General features: G+C 51.2%; 1 protein-coding gene across 1 annotated transcript; it reads left to right on the top strand.

Moving 5' to 3' along the window:
* The first annotated feature begins 402 nt into the window (after window positions 1-402).
* Fbrs (fibrosin) lies at window positions 403-14192 on the top strand. Its single transcript, XM_075972344.1, has 18 exons — window positions 403-1904; window positions 2183-2362; window positions 3126-3161; window positions 3252-3281; window positions 5213-5261; window positions 5350-5650; window positions 6928-7229; window positions 7425-7627; window positions 7746-7790; window positions 7982-8077; window positions 8306-8374; window positions 9379-9408; window positions 9783-9854; window positions 10212-10329; window positions 10421-10501; window positions 11870-11953; window positions 12093-12300; window positions 12401-14192. The coding sequence occupies exons 1-18, from the start codon at window positions 1455-1457 to the stop codon at window positions 12993-12995; spliced, it is 2949 nt and encodes a 982-aa protein (XP_075828459.1). The 5' UTR covers window positions 403-1454; the 3' UTR covers window positions 12996-14192.
* The last annotated feature ends 3535 nt before the right edge of the window (window positions 14193-17727 follow it).

Consider the following 17727-nt stretch of genomic DNA (forward strand, 5'->3'; position numbering starts at 1 on the left):
GTGACGAGGTGGAGCGAGCCGCCCTAAAACCGCAGGCGGGGCTTCCGCCGTGCGCCTGCGCGAAACGCCGACAGGCGGACAGGCATAAGTCCCGACCCGTCAGAGAACGCGCCCCGGCGCCGGCGGCCCGCCCACACCAGGCCCCGCCCCCCGGCGCCGCGCCTCGTCGCCGTCAGGAGGCGGCCAATGAGCAGAGAGCAGAAGAGGCGGGGGGCCCAAAGGGCCGCTCCAAACACCTACTTCGGACCAGCCTAGTCACAAGACCTGGGGGCGGGGCCAATCGGACCGTCCAATCCGAGGCCTGAGGGCGGTTACATCCGGCACTCCCGCGACTCTGGCTCCGCCCTTCGCGTTGACGTCTACTTGCCAACCTATAAACGCCTGAGCCGCGGAGGGAGGAGGAAGGAGGCGGAGAGTGGGAGGAGGCGGAGAGAGGAAGGAGGCGTTGGCTGAGGAGGAAGAGGGAGGAGGGGCAGGGAAGTTCTGGCGGATCGGAGGCCGAGACTCCCGAGGAGACAGCGGGAGGCTACGGCGGAGTTCCTCGCTGCTCGGCGGCCTCTCCGGATCCTTCTGGACACAAGTCAGTCGGAGACGGAGGAAAGGAGGAAGCGGCTTTTATGTCGGAGGACAGAGGAGCTCTATCCGTCACCGTTGCCTCACATCCGGGACTTTGGAGGACAGGCTCCGCCCCCTTGCACCTTTCAAGGCTACCGGAGGCGTAGACCTCTTTAAATCCCCTTAAAGGGGTGGGCACCAAACTCGGCCGACTCCAACGCCAGCCTTAAAGGGGAAAGCTGCCGAAGCTGACAAACAGAACTCCTGTTGGAAGAACTGGGGCGAGCGGAGTTTTCCCACCTCCCGTCCCACGCAAGAAGTTCTTTAAATTCATCTTAAAGGGGAAGTGGCAGCGTGTGGCGGACTAGAAACTTAACTGCGAGCTCTTAAAAGGAACGGCCTACTGTTTGAAAGCCTCTGGACTCTTTAAAGGGGTGGCCTCTTTCAGCCGGAGGACTTAAGACACTTTTAAAGGGGAGGTCGCGCTTTCCGCCCCTTTTAAAGGGGTGGCCCTTCCTCTTCCTCTGGGAGACTTGCCTCGACCCCTGGCACGGGGCCGCCGCCGCACTAGACCAGCCGGACACGGTGGAGTCGTCTTAAAGGGGCCGGGGGCTGGACAGTTTGAGGCCTCGCCTTAAAGGGACGGCCGCTCAGTTTTCGTCGTCGCGGCCCCGCCAGCCCTACAGGGGGGGCTTTCAGGCTTGTCGCCCCGGGGGCGGCGCCGGCTCTCTGGGCCTTGGCCTTGGGGCAAGCCACGGGCCAGCGGATCCTGTTTTAAAGAGGAAGCCGGAGCTCTCCCGTCCCTGTGCGAACGGCAGCACCGCGCTCGAGACCCCGGGCCTTTGGACAGGCCGCTTCGGGCCCCGCCGCCTCCGGATGCGGCGCTGAGGGCCGTCACCATGGAGACGGCCGCGGCCCCAGGCCCGGGCTGGGCAGCTGAGGGGGAGCGGCGGCGAAGACGTTGCTCGCGGCGAGACCGTGATCGGGAGCAGCGGCGCCGCCGAGGTCCAGGCGGTGACGCGCCCCGGGCCTTGTTGGCCGCCCCGCGCGGCTCTTCATCCTCGTCGTCACCGCCGCCGCCCGCCCGGCCCTGGTCGTCAGCTTCGTCTGGAGAGCGGCCTGGGGGCCTGAGGCGGCGGCGGCCCCGACCCAGGCCTCGACCCCCGAGACCGCGAGCTCGGAAGCGGCCTGCCGGGTCGGGCAGCCGCGGAGAGGAAGAGGAGGAAGAGGAAGAGGGGCCCGCAGACGACGGGGAAGCCGAGGAGGAGCCTGAGGAGGAGGAAGAAGAGGAGGAAGACTTGATCGATGGCTTTGCCATCGCTAGCTTTGCCAGCCTTGAGGCCTTGCAGGTGTGTCCTGATAGGAATTGGGGGTCTTTGGGAGGAGAGTCAGAAGGGCAGAGAGCTCTCGGAGCGGATGGCATTGAGGGGGCAGTGGTGACACCCCAAACCAGAGCAACCGGCTCCTCTGGCCTGGCTTCTGCCCCACCCTGGGGTGGGAGGAGGTAGAGCTAGTCTCTAGGGACTACCTAAGTTACCCTGACTGAGAGGCAGTGAGTAGCTTGGTCACCCTTAGTTGGGGAGCTTTCCTTTCTCCAACCATTTCAGTCCCACCTCCTCTTCTACAGAAGGATGCATCTCTTCAGCCCCCAGAGCGACTGGAACATCGGCTGAAGCATTCTGGGAAACGGAAGAGGGGGGGCTCCAGTGGGGCCACTGGGGAGCCAGGGGACAGCTCAGAACGTGAGCCTGGCCGGCCCCCTGGGGATAGGCCCCGCAAATGGCCCAATAAGCGAAGACGGAAAGAGGTGAGCCTGTCCCAGATCCCAATCCTTCAAAAGTCTTCAGTCAGAATATCATTCGAGTAGGTTGGTTTTAGCGTGAGCATCAGAACTGCCAGTCCTAAACAGTAGTCCAAGTTCTAAGAGCAGAGAGGAAGCCAGAATAAATTGGACAGCAGCCCCCCCACCCAGAGCAGGCCTGCCAAAGACTTGACTGCAGTCAAACTCGCTTGCTTTTGCTTGTGCTGTGTACTACAAACATGCTGATAATTCAAGACTCATCAAAGACACTTGACACTTGGTTGAATTGTAAATAAATTAGATGTCCCTGCCTTTCCCTCTAGCTGGTGACAGCCTCTAGGGAGAAAGAGACAGTCAACAAGCAAACACCTAGCCTCATTTGAGCAGCTGTACAAGGCAGTGATCCAGGAGCAATCTAGAAGTGCTGCAGAAACCCACATGAGGAAGCCACTCATTCTGTCTGGGGGATGGGCAGCAGGTTGTGGTTAGGGAAAGCCCCCTAGAATGTCTTGGGCCCCAAAGTAAGAGTCAGAAGTTTGCTGAGGAAAGAAATGAAGAAAAGTTGTTTTGAACAAAATATATGAGAATCTGGTGTATTAAGAAGATAGTAAGAGCATTGGGAATGGAGGTGGGAAGCACCCAAAGAAAAAGCTAGAAAAAGTGACTGAGAAGATTGTAAATGTCCTTGAATGCCTTTCTGGGAGTTGTGGCTTTATACAGTTTCCTGGCCAGTCAGCCTCCCTCACCTCTGGACTCTGGTCTTTCTCAGGCCTTCTCCCGTCACTCTGTGGAAGCTGGATATATAGTAAGTGTTATCTACCTATAATGGCCCCTCCCTTCCCTCTTGGGTCCCACTCCTCTTCTATCTCCTGATATCTCTCTCTTTCCTTCTCAGTGTGACGCAGAAAGTGATCTGGATGAGAGGGTGAGTGGGGCTAGGACTTGTTGGGTGGGCATTGTTCCATGTGTTTAAAGAACTTCCACAAGTAGCAGACATCCTTCCCCTGGGTGGGAACATGGTTATATGGAACAGGATTAAGTTCTGAGGAGGAAGGGAGGGAAAAGGAGGTGTTGGGGTGAGGGATGGTGCCACAGTGTGTGTATCAGAGGACAGTTTTCAGAAGTCAGTTCTTCCACCATGTAGGTTCCAGGGCTGGAACTCAAGGCTTGAGGCTTCCCAACAAGCACTTTTACCTGCTGAGTTATCTGCTGGCCCTGGTTTTTTCTTTGTTTGGATTTTGGTTTGATTTGGGTTTTTGTTTGATTGATTGGTTGGTTTGGTTTTTGTTTCTCATTTTAGTTTGTGTATGGGTGTTTGTCTGCATGTATGTTTGTGTATCACCTGTGTGCAGTGCTTGAGAAGGCCAGAAGAGGGTATCAGATCCCCTGGAACTGAAGTTACAGACAGTTATGAGCCTCCACGTGGGTGGATCTTCTGGAAGCCAGGGCTCTTATATGCTGATCTGTTTCTCCACATATAGACCCCACCCTTCCACCCATTATATTTAATGGTGGACTTGGCTAGGTAATCAGAGAATTGAAAGTTTGCTTATTGATCAAGCATCCTTCTCAGAACCTTTGAAGCCTCCACTAGCTTTCTCCAAGAGTCCAAATTGAGTCTGGAACTGAGTGGTCCTTCCTATGGCCATCAGCTTGTTTGTATAATTTGAGTTTTGCAATGAAGATACCAAACCATGGTTGATCAATGCAGATGCTCATCCTGTAAAGGTCTGTTTCACTTTCCTTTTTTTTTTTTTTCCACCTCAGGATAGGGTTTCTCTGTACAGCCTTTGCTGTCCTGAAACTAGCTCTGTAGACCTAGCTGGCTTTGAACTCTCAGAGATCCACCTTCTGCCTCCCAAGCACTGGAATTAAAGGCATGCACCACCACCCAGTCTATTTCAGTTTCTTATTAGTGCTTTTTGGAAAATAATGTGCCCTTGGAGGTAATGTTTTACCTCTTTACTCCTATAAGTGACTACTTTTATACAACCTAAGGTGTGTTTGTGTTGTGTGTGTGTGTTTCTTTTGAAGTTTTTAAACAGGAACTCTGGTAAGCCAGAGGGTTATTATGGTCCACCTAAAGGGATGGTCCCTATCCAGTTCTAGCTAATTATTGTCATGTTAGAACAGGGGACCTTGTCAAAAGGCCCTCAAGTCTGTTTTAATAAGGACTCTTCCAGCTCTGAAAATATAACCAATTTAAAGGTGTTGTGGGATTTTTTTTCTTCTTTTTATTACTATTCACAAACCATACAGATTTGCAGGCCAGATAGTGTTTTTTAAAGATTATTTTATTAGGACCAGGCATGGTAATGTTTACCTTTAACCTCAGCACTCAGGAGTCAAAGGCAGCTAGATCTCTCTGACTTCGAGGCCAGCCAAGGCTAAATAGTGAGATCCTGTCTTAGAACAAGCAAAAATATTATCTTACTTTTTAACAGTATGTATGTGTGTGTGTCCATACAAGTGAGTACAGATGCCTGCAGAGGCTAGCAGCTTTGAATTCCCCTGAAACTGGAGTTAGAGATAGTTGTGAGCTGCTTGACATGGGTTAGGACTCTAACTCGGGTCCTCTGTGACAGCAATACAAGCTCCTAACAACTTAGCCCTTTCTGCAGCCTTCCAGCAGTCAGTCGTAACTGACATTTTTTCTTTGATCTGCTGTCATCTCAGCCATCTCTGCCTGGCATAGCAGATTTTTGTCCTCAGTGTACCACTTCCTTCTTTAAGCCCCATAAAGTGCATATTCCAGTGGATCATAGCTAGGCTGATGAAATAGATTTGCCGCCACCACCAGTTCATAGCAGGCTCCAGAGGCTTAATTACCTACCGTCCTCTACCTTTCTCTCCCAGGTCTCCGATGATGACCTCGACCCTTCCTTTACTGTCTCGACCAGCAAAGGTTGGTCTAAGGGCTGGGGTGGAAGCATGAAAGGGACACGGGTGAGCATGAACCTCCGCTGAGCATGTCTACCATCCTGCTCTCACAGCCTCGGGTCCTCATGGCACCTTCAATGGGAACTGTGAAGCAAAACTGTCTGTGGTCCCTAAAGTGTCGGGCCTGGAGCGGAGCCAAGAGCAGCCCCCAGGGCCCGACCCGCTGCTAGTGCCTTTCCCCCCAAAGGAACCACCACCTCCACCAGCCCCTCGGCCTCCTGTCTCATCCCCTACACCCTTACCAGCTACCCCCAGTCTGCCACCCCCACCCCAGCCCCAGCTGCAGCTTCGGGTCTCACCCTTCGGCCTCCGGACTTCTCCCTATGGCAGCAGCCTGGACCTCAGCACTGGCAGGTGAGTGTACAGGGTCTGGTCTGATCTGGAAGAGCTACATTCTGTAGCAGGGACATGGGATGAGGTCTAACTTGGGAGAAATTGGAGAGTTGGAGTGACACTGGGAAAATAAATTGAAAGAGATTACCACAGGGTTTATACGTTCATATACAGGGGAATCCACTTGTGCCTTTTCAGAACTGTATTTCCTGGTGAGAACTTGGTGTAAGGTGCATCTGCTACAGATAATGTTGGGAACATACTTTGGGAAGTGCACGCATGATGATTAACAAATGCTGACTTCGGTGTCAGTCAGACCTAGGTTCAGATTCTTTCTCTGCCACTTACTGGCTGTGTTTTTTGACAAATCATGAGAGCCCCAATTTCCTTTCTTATGAAATGAAATAATAGTACTTCTTTCTTAAAACTGTATTGAGGATTGATTCTGAGTGAATGCAGTGTTTCCCAAAGTGTGTACACTTGTCATTGGGGGACATGGAGTGATTTCAGGTCTTGGCCTGGTAAACTCTAAAATATTTAAAGTTAGCTGCTTCAGGAGAATATGATGATACCTCAGCTTTTTTATTTAACATGTTACTGCTTAGGATAAGGCCTGAAAAAAAGTGAGTTATGTTATAGAAAAGGAATTGGTATAGTACAGATGGTTGCATGGCTCCAGTAGCACTGGGGAAGGTGATGCGACATGTTGGAGACTTGCATTGGCTCCTAAAGCAGATGCCAGCAGTTGCTCTACAGTAAGTACTCATTAAAGGGTAAGAGTTGATGACACTACTGTTATGGGTTCCTCACTGTTGTTTTTCCTCATTGTTACTATTGAGAAAACTAAGGCTCAGAGAGGGGCAGTGACTTGCTCAAGGTCACCCAGGGTGTTAATGGCAAGATGGGCATAGAGTTCAGGCTACCTGATTCGCAGGACAGGATAATGTGGTGCTGCTTCCTGTGTCTTAGGGTGGTAACTTTGGTGGCCCATTGTAATTAAGCATCAAAATGAATGTTCTGTTTTGTGCTGTGGTTGAGTCAGAAAAAGGAAAGTCATATGGCAAGAGATAACAGAGGCATCTTTGTGCAAACCAGATCTAAAGAAGAGAAGGGGTTGTTGGGTGTGGGAGGCATCTCATCCTGAGACTGGGTTCTCTGCAGGGAGTCCATGGGGGCCAAGTTCTACCATCTCCCATATTGGAGAACCAAGGCCACAGCATCACCCAGGCTTCTGACCCACCTCCTGTTAGAGCTAGCACCTCCCACCCCCTCACTCATCTCCCCACTTCTCTCCCCAGCTCTTCACGGCCGCCCCCCAAGGCCCCGGCCCCTCCCGTGGCTCAGCCTCCCCCCTCATCATCCTCTTCGTCCTCCTCCTCCTCATCTGCCTCCTCCTCGTCCGCGCAGCTCACCCACCGGCCCCCGACGCCCTCACTGCCCCTGCCTCTATCCACCCACAGCTTTCCTCCCCATGGGTTGCGCCCACCACCACCACCCCACCACCCCTCCTTGGTCTCCCCTGGCCCCACCCTGCCCCCACCCCCACCTCTGCTGCAGGTGCCAGGGCACCCTGGGGCCTCAGCCGCTAACGCCCTTTCTGGTGAGTTTGGGGTCCTGGCAGGGTGGAGTGGTGGGGGGCCATGGCCCCAAGCATGGGCTCAGTTGGCTTTGGCAGGGACCAAGGGCCTGCGGAGGGAGTGGCTCAAGGCTAAAGGGAAGGCCAGTTCACCTGGGCCCAAGGAGGCTGACTTGGTGGCACCAGGTATTAAAGCCTTCTTCCCCTCCCCTCCCACAGAGCAGGACCTGATCGGCCAGGACCTGAACTCTCGCTACCTGAATGCCCAGGGTGGCCCTGAGGTGGTGGGGGCAGGGGGCTCAGCCCGGCCCCTGGCCTTCCAGTTCCACCAGCACAACCACCAGCACCAGCACACCCACCAGCACACCCACCAGCACTTCACCCCCTACCCCCCGGGCCTGCTGCCTCCCCACGGCCATATGGTGAGCTCCTCCTTGGGCTGCTGATGAGGCTCAGAGGCCTAAGGGAGGGTGTCTCCTGCAGGAGAAGGAAGATCCTGGGTCCCTGGCTGGCAGCTCACTCTTCCCTTCTCTTCCCTAGTTTGAGAAATACCCAGGAAAGATGGAAGGCCTTTTCCGACATAATGTGAGTGTGTGTGAGGGTGTGTGATGTGTGGGAATGTATGTATCGGTGGAGTTCAGTCTTCAACTCCAAAAGCAAGAACCTTAAGCTTGGGAAAGCTCTTTGGGGGTGTTAGGGTGGATTCCAGAGATGGGTAGATCAGACCTGGGCTGCACCTCCACTCCCTGCTTGGACTAGTGCCCTTCTCTCCACAGCCGTACATGGCCTTCCCTCCCGCTGTGCCCGGGCTCCCTCCCGGTCTCCCGCCAGCTGTCTCCTTTGGCTCCCTGCAGGGGGCGTTCCAGCCCAAGGTGAGCTCCTGACCCAGAAACTACCACTTCCTATCCCTTACAGACATCCTGGACCCCCCTATACCTTCTTTCCATCCCCCAAACTGTATTAGCCTCCTGCCCTCCCTTCTGGACCCAGGTTTTTGCAACACCATGCTCCCTCTCCTGTCCCATCACCCATCTTAGTTTTAGACCCCTTTTAACTTGGCACTGGCTGTCCTGTCTGATCCCTACACTCCCCTTCCCCAGAACACGAACCCTGAGCTGCCACCACGACTGGGGCCAGTGCTGAGCGGGCTCCCCCAGAAGGGAACACAGGTGAGGGGGGACAGGTCAGGCCCTGGGGGAGTTGGAAGGTATATTGAGGGGAGAGAAGAGTTGACTAGAGAGGAGGGTGAATCACTGACTCTTCCCTGCAGTCCACCCTGAGGAGTCTGAGGAGAGGACTTTCGTATAATAAGTCTGTGCAGGCATGAGGAATAAAAGGTTGAGGATAGGGGCTGGAGAGATGGCTCAGAGGTTAAGAGCATTGCCTGCTCTTCCAAAGGTCCTGAGTTCAATTCCCAGCAACCACGTGGTGGCTCACAACCATCTGTAATGGGGTCTGGTGCCCTCTTCCGGACTGCAGGCATACACACAGACAGAATATTGTATACTAAATAAATAAATAAATAAATATATTTTTTTAAAAAGGTTGAGGATATAGTCCCAAGAATAAAGTAATGAATGGGGCAGTAGTTTTGTATTTTGGTTTTGTTTGGTGATACCGGAGATCAAACCTAGGGTCTCATACATGCATTCTGCTACTGGGCTGTATCTCTAGCAAGACACTGGTTTTTGCAGTGATTTTCAAATATAAATCACATGATTCCTTCCCACCCACAAGTGGGAAACAATGAAAAAATAAACTTACAAAGTGACCAGAGTTGTTCCCCGGCTCCCCACATGTCTCAGACTTCAGGTCTCTGAGAACACTGTAAAATATGTACTGAACATGTTTCCTGAAAGATAGACTAGGCTTTCTGACTTCCTTAAAAGGTCCCCTTGCCTAAGGAATCTGTGTTGCATGGAGGTGTTACAGGACAGGCTGCTCTCTGGTAGAGAAACCTGTCCTACCTAGCCATCCCAACAGGGACCTCCTTAGCATCTTACTCAGAAACCTGGTGTAGAGAAAGCGATGCCTAGAGTGGGAGAGAAATGGGAAAGATGATCGGAGGGAGCCACAGTCTCGGAGATTTGTGGGAAGGGTACTTGTAGAGGTGTAACACTCAGGTCAGTAAAGAGGTCTGAATCGCCTCCAATCTCTCCTTTACCATCCCCAGATCCCTGATCATTTCCGGCCACCTTTGAGGGTGAGTTTGGTGAGGATCTCAGGCTGCATGAGGCTGGGGGCTGGTTTCAGGGTGTTTGGCTGAGGGGGGTGGGGTCCTGCTTGGGAACAATTAAGTTCAAGGTGTGAAGGCAGCCAGATGTAAAACAATAGAAAGTACAGGGCTTTAAGTCACAAACTGGTCTTAGATATAACTGGCCATGGGACCTTGGGCAAAACAGTTTAGCTCTCTGAGCCTCAGTTTCCTTAGGCTTTAAGATTAATCTAATTATCCCTCAGTTTGGGGATGATGATTGAGGATGCTGTGTGGCAAGGCTCGGCCCAGGGCCAGGCCTGGAATGGGTGGTGAGTGAACATTTTTCCTTCCCTTTCCCTTTGGTCATCTGGGGGCGACAGAAACCAGGAAAGTGGTGTGCCATGCACGTGCGTGTGGCTTACATGATCCTGAGACACCAGGAAAAGATGAAGGTACTGGGACTGGAGGGCTCGGGAAAGTGGGTCTGAGAGGCAGGGGTCATCTTAGGTAGTGACCTTCAACAAAGCTCAGAAAATTTTTTAACAAGAAGCCTTTTCTCCTGTCTCCATCATTGGTGAGCAGTTCTATGCACCTGCGTTCTCTGCCTAGTTTGGTGTGGTTAGAGAACATGCTAGAAGAGGTGGTAGAAAGTATCTAAGTCTCCTTCTGGTACTAGCCAGCCCTTGGAGGGAAGCTAGGGGTGAGAGAGTAAGAGCCAGGGACAATCTAAGAATAATAGGATTAGAAGGAAAACTAAAGTCTAGATCAGACCTAACTCCTCACTGCCCCTCTCCCTATGTCCCATGCAGGGTGACTCCCACAAGCTTGACTTTCGGAACGACCTCTTGCCCTGCCTTCCGGGGCCCTATGGGGCCCTGCCCCCTGGGCAGGAGCTCTCCCACCCAGCCTCCCTCTTCACTGCGACTGGTGAGTCTGGCCAGCCCTCTCAGAGCCTATAGCCCAGTGTCCACCTTGCTCCCACTCATCCTCATCAGAATCTCCCACCTCTCTGCCCCAGGAGCCGTCCATGCTGCAGCCAATCCTTTCACAACAGCTCCCGGGGCCCATGGACCCTTCCTGAGCCCCAGCACTCACATTGGTAAGAGCCAAGAAAATTTTGGGCTTCCTTTACCCTGTTCTTAAGATGGAAACCAGACCTAAGAAACCACTCTAGTTGAGTAGATAGGATTTTATTTGCTTTGTGACCTTAAGCAGTCATTCTCCCTACTCTGAGCTGATTCCCTCTTCTGTGGAATGGTATGGAAGGGTGTGATGGTCCCACCCTGCTGCTGCTACTCCTGTCTCTGAAGTAGTCAGTGATAGAGGATAGTGTTCCCCCTGAGAGTGGAGAAGAAAGATTGTGCAGGCCCAAGGGAGAACATGGTGATTGGCCTAGGGAGGTTTCCTGGGAAGATTTAACCAGACTATAGGTGGACCAAAAAAAAAAAAAAAGTTGACTCCAGATAAAGGTGTTTCTGGCTAGAAAGACTAAGGATCCCATGGAGAGGTATGCTAGTTAATTCTGACAGATTGTGACTATGTATGAAGTAAGGATAAGGCTGAGAAAATGTTACAGATAGGGTGAAGCTGGCAAAAGTCTTCAGGCTAGTAGTTTGCTACAAAATTGAGAGCTGCCAAGAGGTCTCAGATATCTGGAGTTGGTACAGATAAGAATTTGACTTTTGGCTGGGCAGTGGTGGTGCACACCTTTAATCCCAGCACTTGGGAGGTTTGAAAGTGAGAATTGTCCTTTTTAACTTATAGAGATTTTTTTTTTTTTTTCGAGACAGGGTTTCTCTGTGGTTTTGGAGCCTGTCCTGGAACTAGCTTTTGTAGACCAGGCTAGTCTCGAACTCACAGAGATCCACCTGCCTCTGCCTCCCAAGTGCTGGGATTTAAAGGCGTGCGCCACCACCGCCCGGCTCACTTATAGAGATTTTAAAGAGGCTAAACAACAGTGTCTGACCTGGCACAAGAGATGCTCAGTAGGGCTGGAGAGATGGCTCAGTGGTTAAGAGCGCTGCTTGCTCTTCCAAAGGTTCTGAGTTGAATTCCCAGCCACCACATGGTGGCTCACAACCATCTGTAATGAGATTGGTGCCCTCTTCTGGCCTGCAGGCATACATGCAGAATACTACGAATACTGTATACATAATAAATAAATAAATTTAAAAAAAAAGAAGTAGCAATTATTAAAAGAGAGAGAGATGCTCAGTAAATGGTTGTTAAAACTAAGTCACTGCAAGCCGTTATACATGCCTTTAATCCCAACACTGGGGAAGGTAGATCTCTGTGAGTTCCAGGCCAGCTAGAACTATGTAATGAGACCCTCTTTCAAAGAACAAATAGCAAAAATCTAAGCCACTAAGGACTCTAGCCTCACTACTCACCTGCCTCTTCCCCACCATTTCTTTGGGTCTGCTCAAAATTGCCCTGTGCTCTGACCAGTTTCCCTTTCCCCCCACAGATCCCTTTGGGCGTCCCACAAGCTTTGCCTCATTGGCTGCCCTCTCCAACGGGGCCTTTGGAGGCCTGGGCAGCCCCACATTCAGTGAGTGCTGGGTAGGGTGGGAAAATGAGGGGTGGGAACTGCAACAATAGGGCTATATGCTCAAGCTGGGCCTGTGAGGTTACCTCTGTGGAGTGTTCCCCCTCCTGGCCCCTGTCACTTTCTACTTTACCTTTACCAGACTCCAGCGCCGTCTTTGCCCAGAAAGAAAGCCCAGGAGCCCCACCAGCCTTTGCCTCCCCACCAGACCCATGGGGCCGCCTGCACCGCAGTCCTCTTGCCTTTCCTGCTTGGGTCCGACCCCCTGAAACTGCACGGACACCGGGCTCAGACAAGGAGCGACCTGTGGAACGAAGAGAACCCTCTGTCACCAAGGAGGAAAAAGACAGGTATGTCCTCTACATAACTGCAACCCTATGCTCTGCAGTGCTGTCAGCCACAGGAATTCCTTCATTCTGTTCCCTTGTGCCTGCCCACCTACCCCACCAGGGACCTCCCTTTCTCACGGCCCCAGCTGCGAGTTTCTCCTGCTACTCCTAAGACCAGGGCTGGCGAGGAAGGAGCCCGTCCAGCCAAGGAGTCTGTGCGGGTAAAGGAAGAGCGGAAAGAAGAGGCTGCTGCCGCTGCCGCCGCCGCTGCTGCCGCTGCAGCTGCTGCTGCTGCTGCCGCCGCTGCCGCTGCTGCAACCACTGGGCCTCAGGGCCTTCACTTGCTTTTGGAGAGGCCCCGGCCACCCCCTTTTCTTGGCCCTAGTCTGTCAGAGCGCTGTGCAGGCTTCTCAGAGCCGGCCTGGTTGGCAGGGCCTCCACGCCTGGCCAGGCCACCACGCTTCTATGAGGCAGGTGAGGAGTTGACTGGACCAGGGGCCATGGCCGCTGCCCGCCTCTATAGTCTAGACCCTGCTCATCCCCTGCTCTACAGCCGTTTGGCTCCTCCACCACCACCTACTGCAACTCCAGGAACCCCTCACCTTCTCAGCAAGACCCCACCAGGAGCCCTTTTGGGAGCACCACCACCTCTTGTGCCCGCTCCCCGACCCAGTTCCCCACCTAGGGCCCCTGGCCCAGCCCGGGCTGACAGGTGAGGAGAGGTGAGGGGCAGGGGCAAAGCTCCACCCCCTTTCCCCATTCCTTGTGACAAAGTCCTAGGGCTGAAGTTTTTAAGCCAGGGTTGGAAGGCAAAGGTCACAATCTCATGGCCATCTCTGAAGTCATGGACCTGGGAATAGAATCCCCAGCCCCCCCTCCCACAAGGTCAAGTATCTCGTGGACTGTGGGGTCACTGGGAGGACAGAGGTCATAAGCCTCTAGAAAGAAGTGTGTGTGTGAGTGTGAATGTGTGAGTGTGCACACATGTGCACATGAGGGGGTTATTTCAGAGGTTATGGCTCATGACCTAAGGTGCACCATGCCCCCTCTAAGGGCCTCTAGGCCCTTGGCCTGCCTCCCCAAGGGCTCACTAAGCCAGAGGCCAAAGTGCCCCCTCCCCTTCACCTAACACCCAAGTTCTCATGCCCTCTCAGGGCTGAGAAAGGAGGAACTAAAGGAAAAGGGGTTCCATGTACATATTTATCACCCCTTCCACAAATATCCCCAGACCTTTTGTACATTTTTACAGGGGTGCCCCTCCCAACAATCCCCTTCCTGGTTAATTAAATCCTCAGACTGGTGCTGTGTTCCTAGCCTCTGGCCTCTCTGTAGGGGGAGGGTGTCCCAGGGGGAGAGCCTGGAGGGGACAGGCAGGAATCCAGGGCTTGACCCTGGGTGTGTGGGGTCCATCAGGGGGTAGACCAACAGGGAAAGGGACCTAGAATCTAGGCTGGAGGGAAGGGCAAACACTATTCGGCTGTCAGCCCAGGTTCCCCCAGACTTGTTCTATTCATTCTTTGTGGCCCACTACTCTAACAGATTCAGCCTTCGAGCCTCAGACTCCTCTTAATGGCTAAGTTCCTACCACCACCCTATTTCCAAGTGCCCTCAGGACTCCTGGGCCCTGTTCCACAGAACCCTGTCCCAAACTAAGGGAGAGGTGGCCAGAGAAGGTCACCATGAAACACACACCAAAGAAGGGGGTTGGTTCAGGGGTGGGCAACACAGGCAGCTTCTTCAGCAGCCTCCCAGCAGCAGCCCCAGCCTTCCCAAAGCAGCAGCACCTCCAGGCTGGGGCCTAACTAGAAGGCAGGGCTCAGTTTAACAAGACCGGAACTTTGACTTTTTCCCCAGTGGGGCTTATTCTGTAATATGACTTGCGAATATTTATATAAAAATGAGTGTTACAATGAGACACCCCCACCCCCGGCTCCTCTTTCAGTCTGTGTGAGTTGTCTGGCATGGGTTGGATTGGGTCCCAGAATGAGGAAGGAATGAGGACAATACTGGCCATGTCCTCCTGATAGAGGGTTTTTTCCCCTTCCTCCTTCCTGGGGAGTTCTGCCACTTCTGAATGGGTGAGTTGATTAATGATAGTTGTTGACGTTTTCAAATACATTAGATTCAAACAATGTAGAAAGACATTGAACCATCCACAGGGCTAGTCAGTTATTTGGTGTGTGATCTCTTTGTTTATCTGTACATCTGTGTTAGAAAAGACACATAATTTTCACAGATAGATCATTTTTGCCAAAACAACATTATCACTACAAAATAAATACATGAACACAAACAGCAAAGGAAGGGTACCTCAAATCCTAGCTCAGAAAACCACTGTTTAAAAAGCCAGCTGTATGGCTGGGCATGGTGGTGCACACCTTTAATCCCTGCTCTCTGGAGGAGGAGGCAGAGGCAGGTGGATCTCTGAGTCAAGGCCATCCTGGTCTATAAAGTTGAGTTCCAGGGCAGCCACACTTACACTATTAAGACCTTATCTCTCAAAAAAAATAAAGCCATGTGGCATGTGGGACTGAAGAGATGGTTCAGTTAAGAACACTTGACTGCAGGGCAGAGCATGGTGGTGCATGCCTTTAATCAGGCAAGCCTAGTCTGCATGAATAATTTTGGGCCAGCCAGGACTACATAGTAAGACCCTGTGTCCAAATAACAACAAAAAATTTGTTGCTCTTTCAAGGGAGCTATAATTATTTGCCCTGTTTTACAACCATCCATAACTCTGGTTCCAGGGGATCCATTGCCCTCTTGTGGCCTCTGAGAGCATCAGCTGTGTATGTGGTACAGACATATATACACAAGCAAAACACTGATAAACATACTTTGTTTTTTTAAAGACTTAAAGCATAGTAAGAATTTGGACTGGGGAGAGATGGCTCAGCAGTTTAGAGCATGTATTAGTCCTGCAGAAACTTGAGTTTGATTTCCAGCACCTACCTGGGGCCTTACAGACATCCATAACTTCATTTCCAGAGTATCCATTGCCCTCTTCTGATGTCCTCAAGCACCAGGCATGGACATGGTACACATCAATCCCTATAAGCAAAACATTTGTACACATAAAAACCTTTTAAAAATTATAATAAAGCCGGGCGATGGTGGCGCACACCTTTAATCCCAGCACTCGGGAGGCAGAGGCAGGCGGATCTCTGTGAATTCAAGACCAGCCTGGTCTACAGAGCTAGTTCCAGGACAGGCTCCAAAGCCACAGAGAAACCCTATCTCGAAAAAACAAAAAAAAATTATAATAAAAACAAATTGTTTAAAGCTCTAAACGGGGGCACATGCTTTTAATCCCAGCACTTTGGAGGCAAAGTTCAGTGAGATTCTGAATAAAAAAAAGAATGAAAAAGCCAGGCATGGTGATACTGCCTATGATCCCAACACTTAACAAGGCATGGTGATACTGCCTATGATCCCAACACTTAACAAGGCAAAGGCAGGAGTATTGATTGAAGGCAGGCATGGCTGCAGTGTTATACAGCAAGGCCCTGGTTTAAGGAAAACTAACTCACTGGTAAAGTGCTTACCCGGCATATGCAGAGCCCTGGGTTGGAAGGATCCTCAGTGCCTGTGAAACAAGTTAGGGAAAAGGTACACTGCAGAGGTAAAGAAAATAAACCTAGGGCCCTGCATATGGTGAGATAGAAAAAAATATAAAACTATACACTAATTTAGAAAACCACTATTCTCATGCCTTGATTCCTCCAGTTATTTTTCTGACTGCTTAAAATATTTTGAAAAAATGGGATTGATCCTATGAACCAGTTTTGAATCTCCATTTTATACTTGGCTTGTTTTGCCATGGTTCTTGCATGATCTCACTAAGTATTCCATGCCAACCTTTGTCCAGCCCAGGACCACCATGCTTAGTTTAGTAAAATGACTACCAGAGTCTATCCAACCTTTCCCAGGTGTTTTCCCACATATACCTCTGATATCCCAAATGGGGTCCTTTCCTATGTCTACATCCCCTCCATCCCCCCATTTCCACCTCTCGCCCGAACCCAGTTTAGAAAGCTCCTTTTCTTCTTAACTGCCTTTATTTCAACTGCCATTGACATTTTGCCAGGCCTTAAACTAGTAGGACAGAAGTAAACAAATCCTAGGCCACCTGGCATTTGGCATTCAGTTCATTATGAGACAAGAGCAACAAACACATACTATGTAACGAAAATCAAAGCCCTTTGTGCGTACCTGGTGCTTCAGGAGTCCAGAAGAGGATGTTGGAGTTTTCCTTTTTTTTTTTTTTTTTTTTTTTTTTTTGGTTTTTCCAGACCCGGTTTCTCAGTAGCTTTGGAGCCTGTCCTTGCACTCACAGAGATCCACCTGCCTCTGCCTCCCGAGTGCTGGGATTAAAGGCATGTGCCACCACCGCCCGGCAAGAGCTACCTTTTTGTCTGGTCTCGTAGCCACCAGCTCCATAGATTTCTCTGAGCTTCACGCAGGGCAACTCCATATAGGATTGTCAGCATTTATGAAAATCTAAGCCAAAATTAGTTCCCATAGAGAAACTGATGTTAGGAAATGGGTTTTGCTAGAACAACCTCAACACACTAGCTATTAAGAATTTTAAGATGATGGGCAGTTTGTGGCACTTGGGAGGCAAAGACAGGTGGATTTCTGTGAGTTTGAGGCCAGCCTCACCTACAGAATGAGTTCCAGTTCAGCCAGAGCTACACAGAGAAGCCCTGTCTTGAGGGGGAAAAAAAAGGAATATTAATATTTGGGAGCTGATGAGTTGACTCAACAGTTAAGAGCACAGGCATGGCGCATACTTTTAATCCCAGCAATCCTGAGGCAGAAACAGGCAGGTGGAGTTCAAGGCCAGCCTGGTCTACAGAGCAAGTTTCAGAACAACCAGGGTACGTAGAGAAAGCATCCTGAGAAACAAACAGAATTGCTGCTTTTGCAGAAGGCCCACGTTCAATTCCCAACCCCTACATGACAGCTCACATCCATCTGTAACTTTTGTCTCCAGAGATCAGCAGCCTCTTCTGACCTCTGCGAGGCACCATGCAGGAATGTTGTACGTAGATACACACGCAGGCAAAATACCCATACATAGTCCTGGGTGTGTTGGCACATAGATCTTTATGAATTGGAAGCCAACTAAGACTACATCGTGAGACTATCAAAACAAAACAGCCTGTGTGTGTGTGTGTGTGTGTGTGTGTGCGCGCGCGCGCATAACTTTGGATATAGAGAGATGGCTCAGCAGTTAAGAGCACTTGCTACTCTTCCACAGGACCAGTTAAATTTCCAACACCCACATCAGGTGTCTCACAACCATCTGTAACTACCTCCAGGGCCCCTGGCTTAATGGGCACCTGCACTCAAATACACATACCCCAAAGTGCACACACACAATTTAAAAATATATTTGTGATTTTGGTCCAAGTGTGATGGCTCATGCCTTTAATCTGAGCACTT

This window comes from Microtus pennsylvanicus, chromosome 5, assembly GCF_037038515.1.
Source record: "Microtus pennsylvanicus isolate mMicPen1 chromosome 5, mMicPen1.hap1, whole genome shotgun sequence".
NCBI lineage: Eukaryota > Metazoa > Chordata > Mammalia > Rodentia > Cricetidae > Microtus > Microtus pennsylvanicus.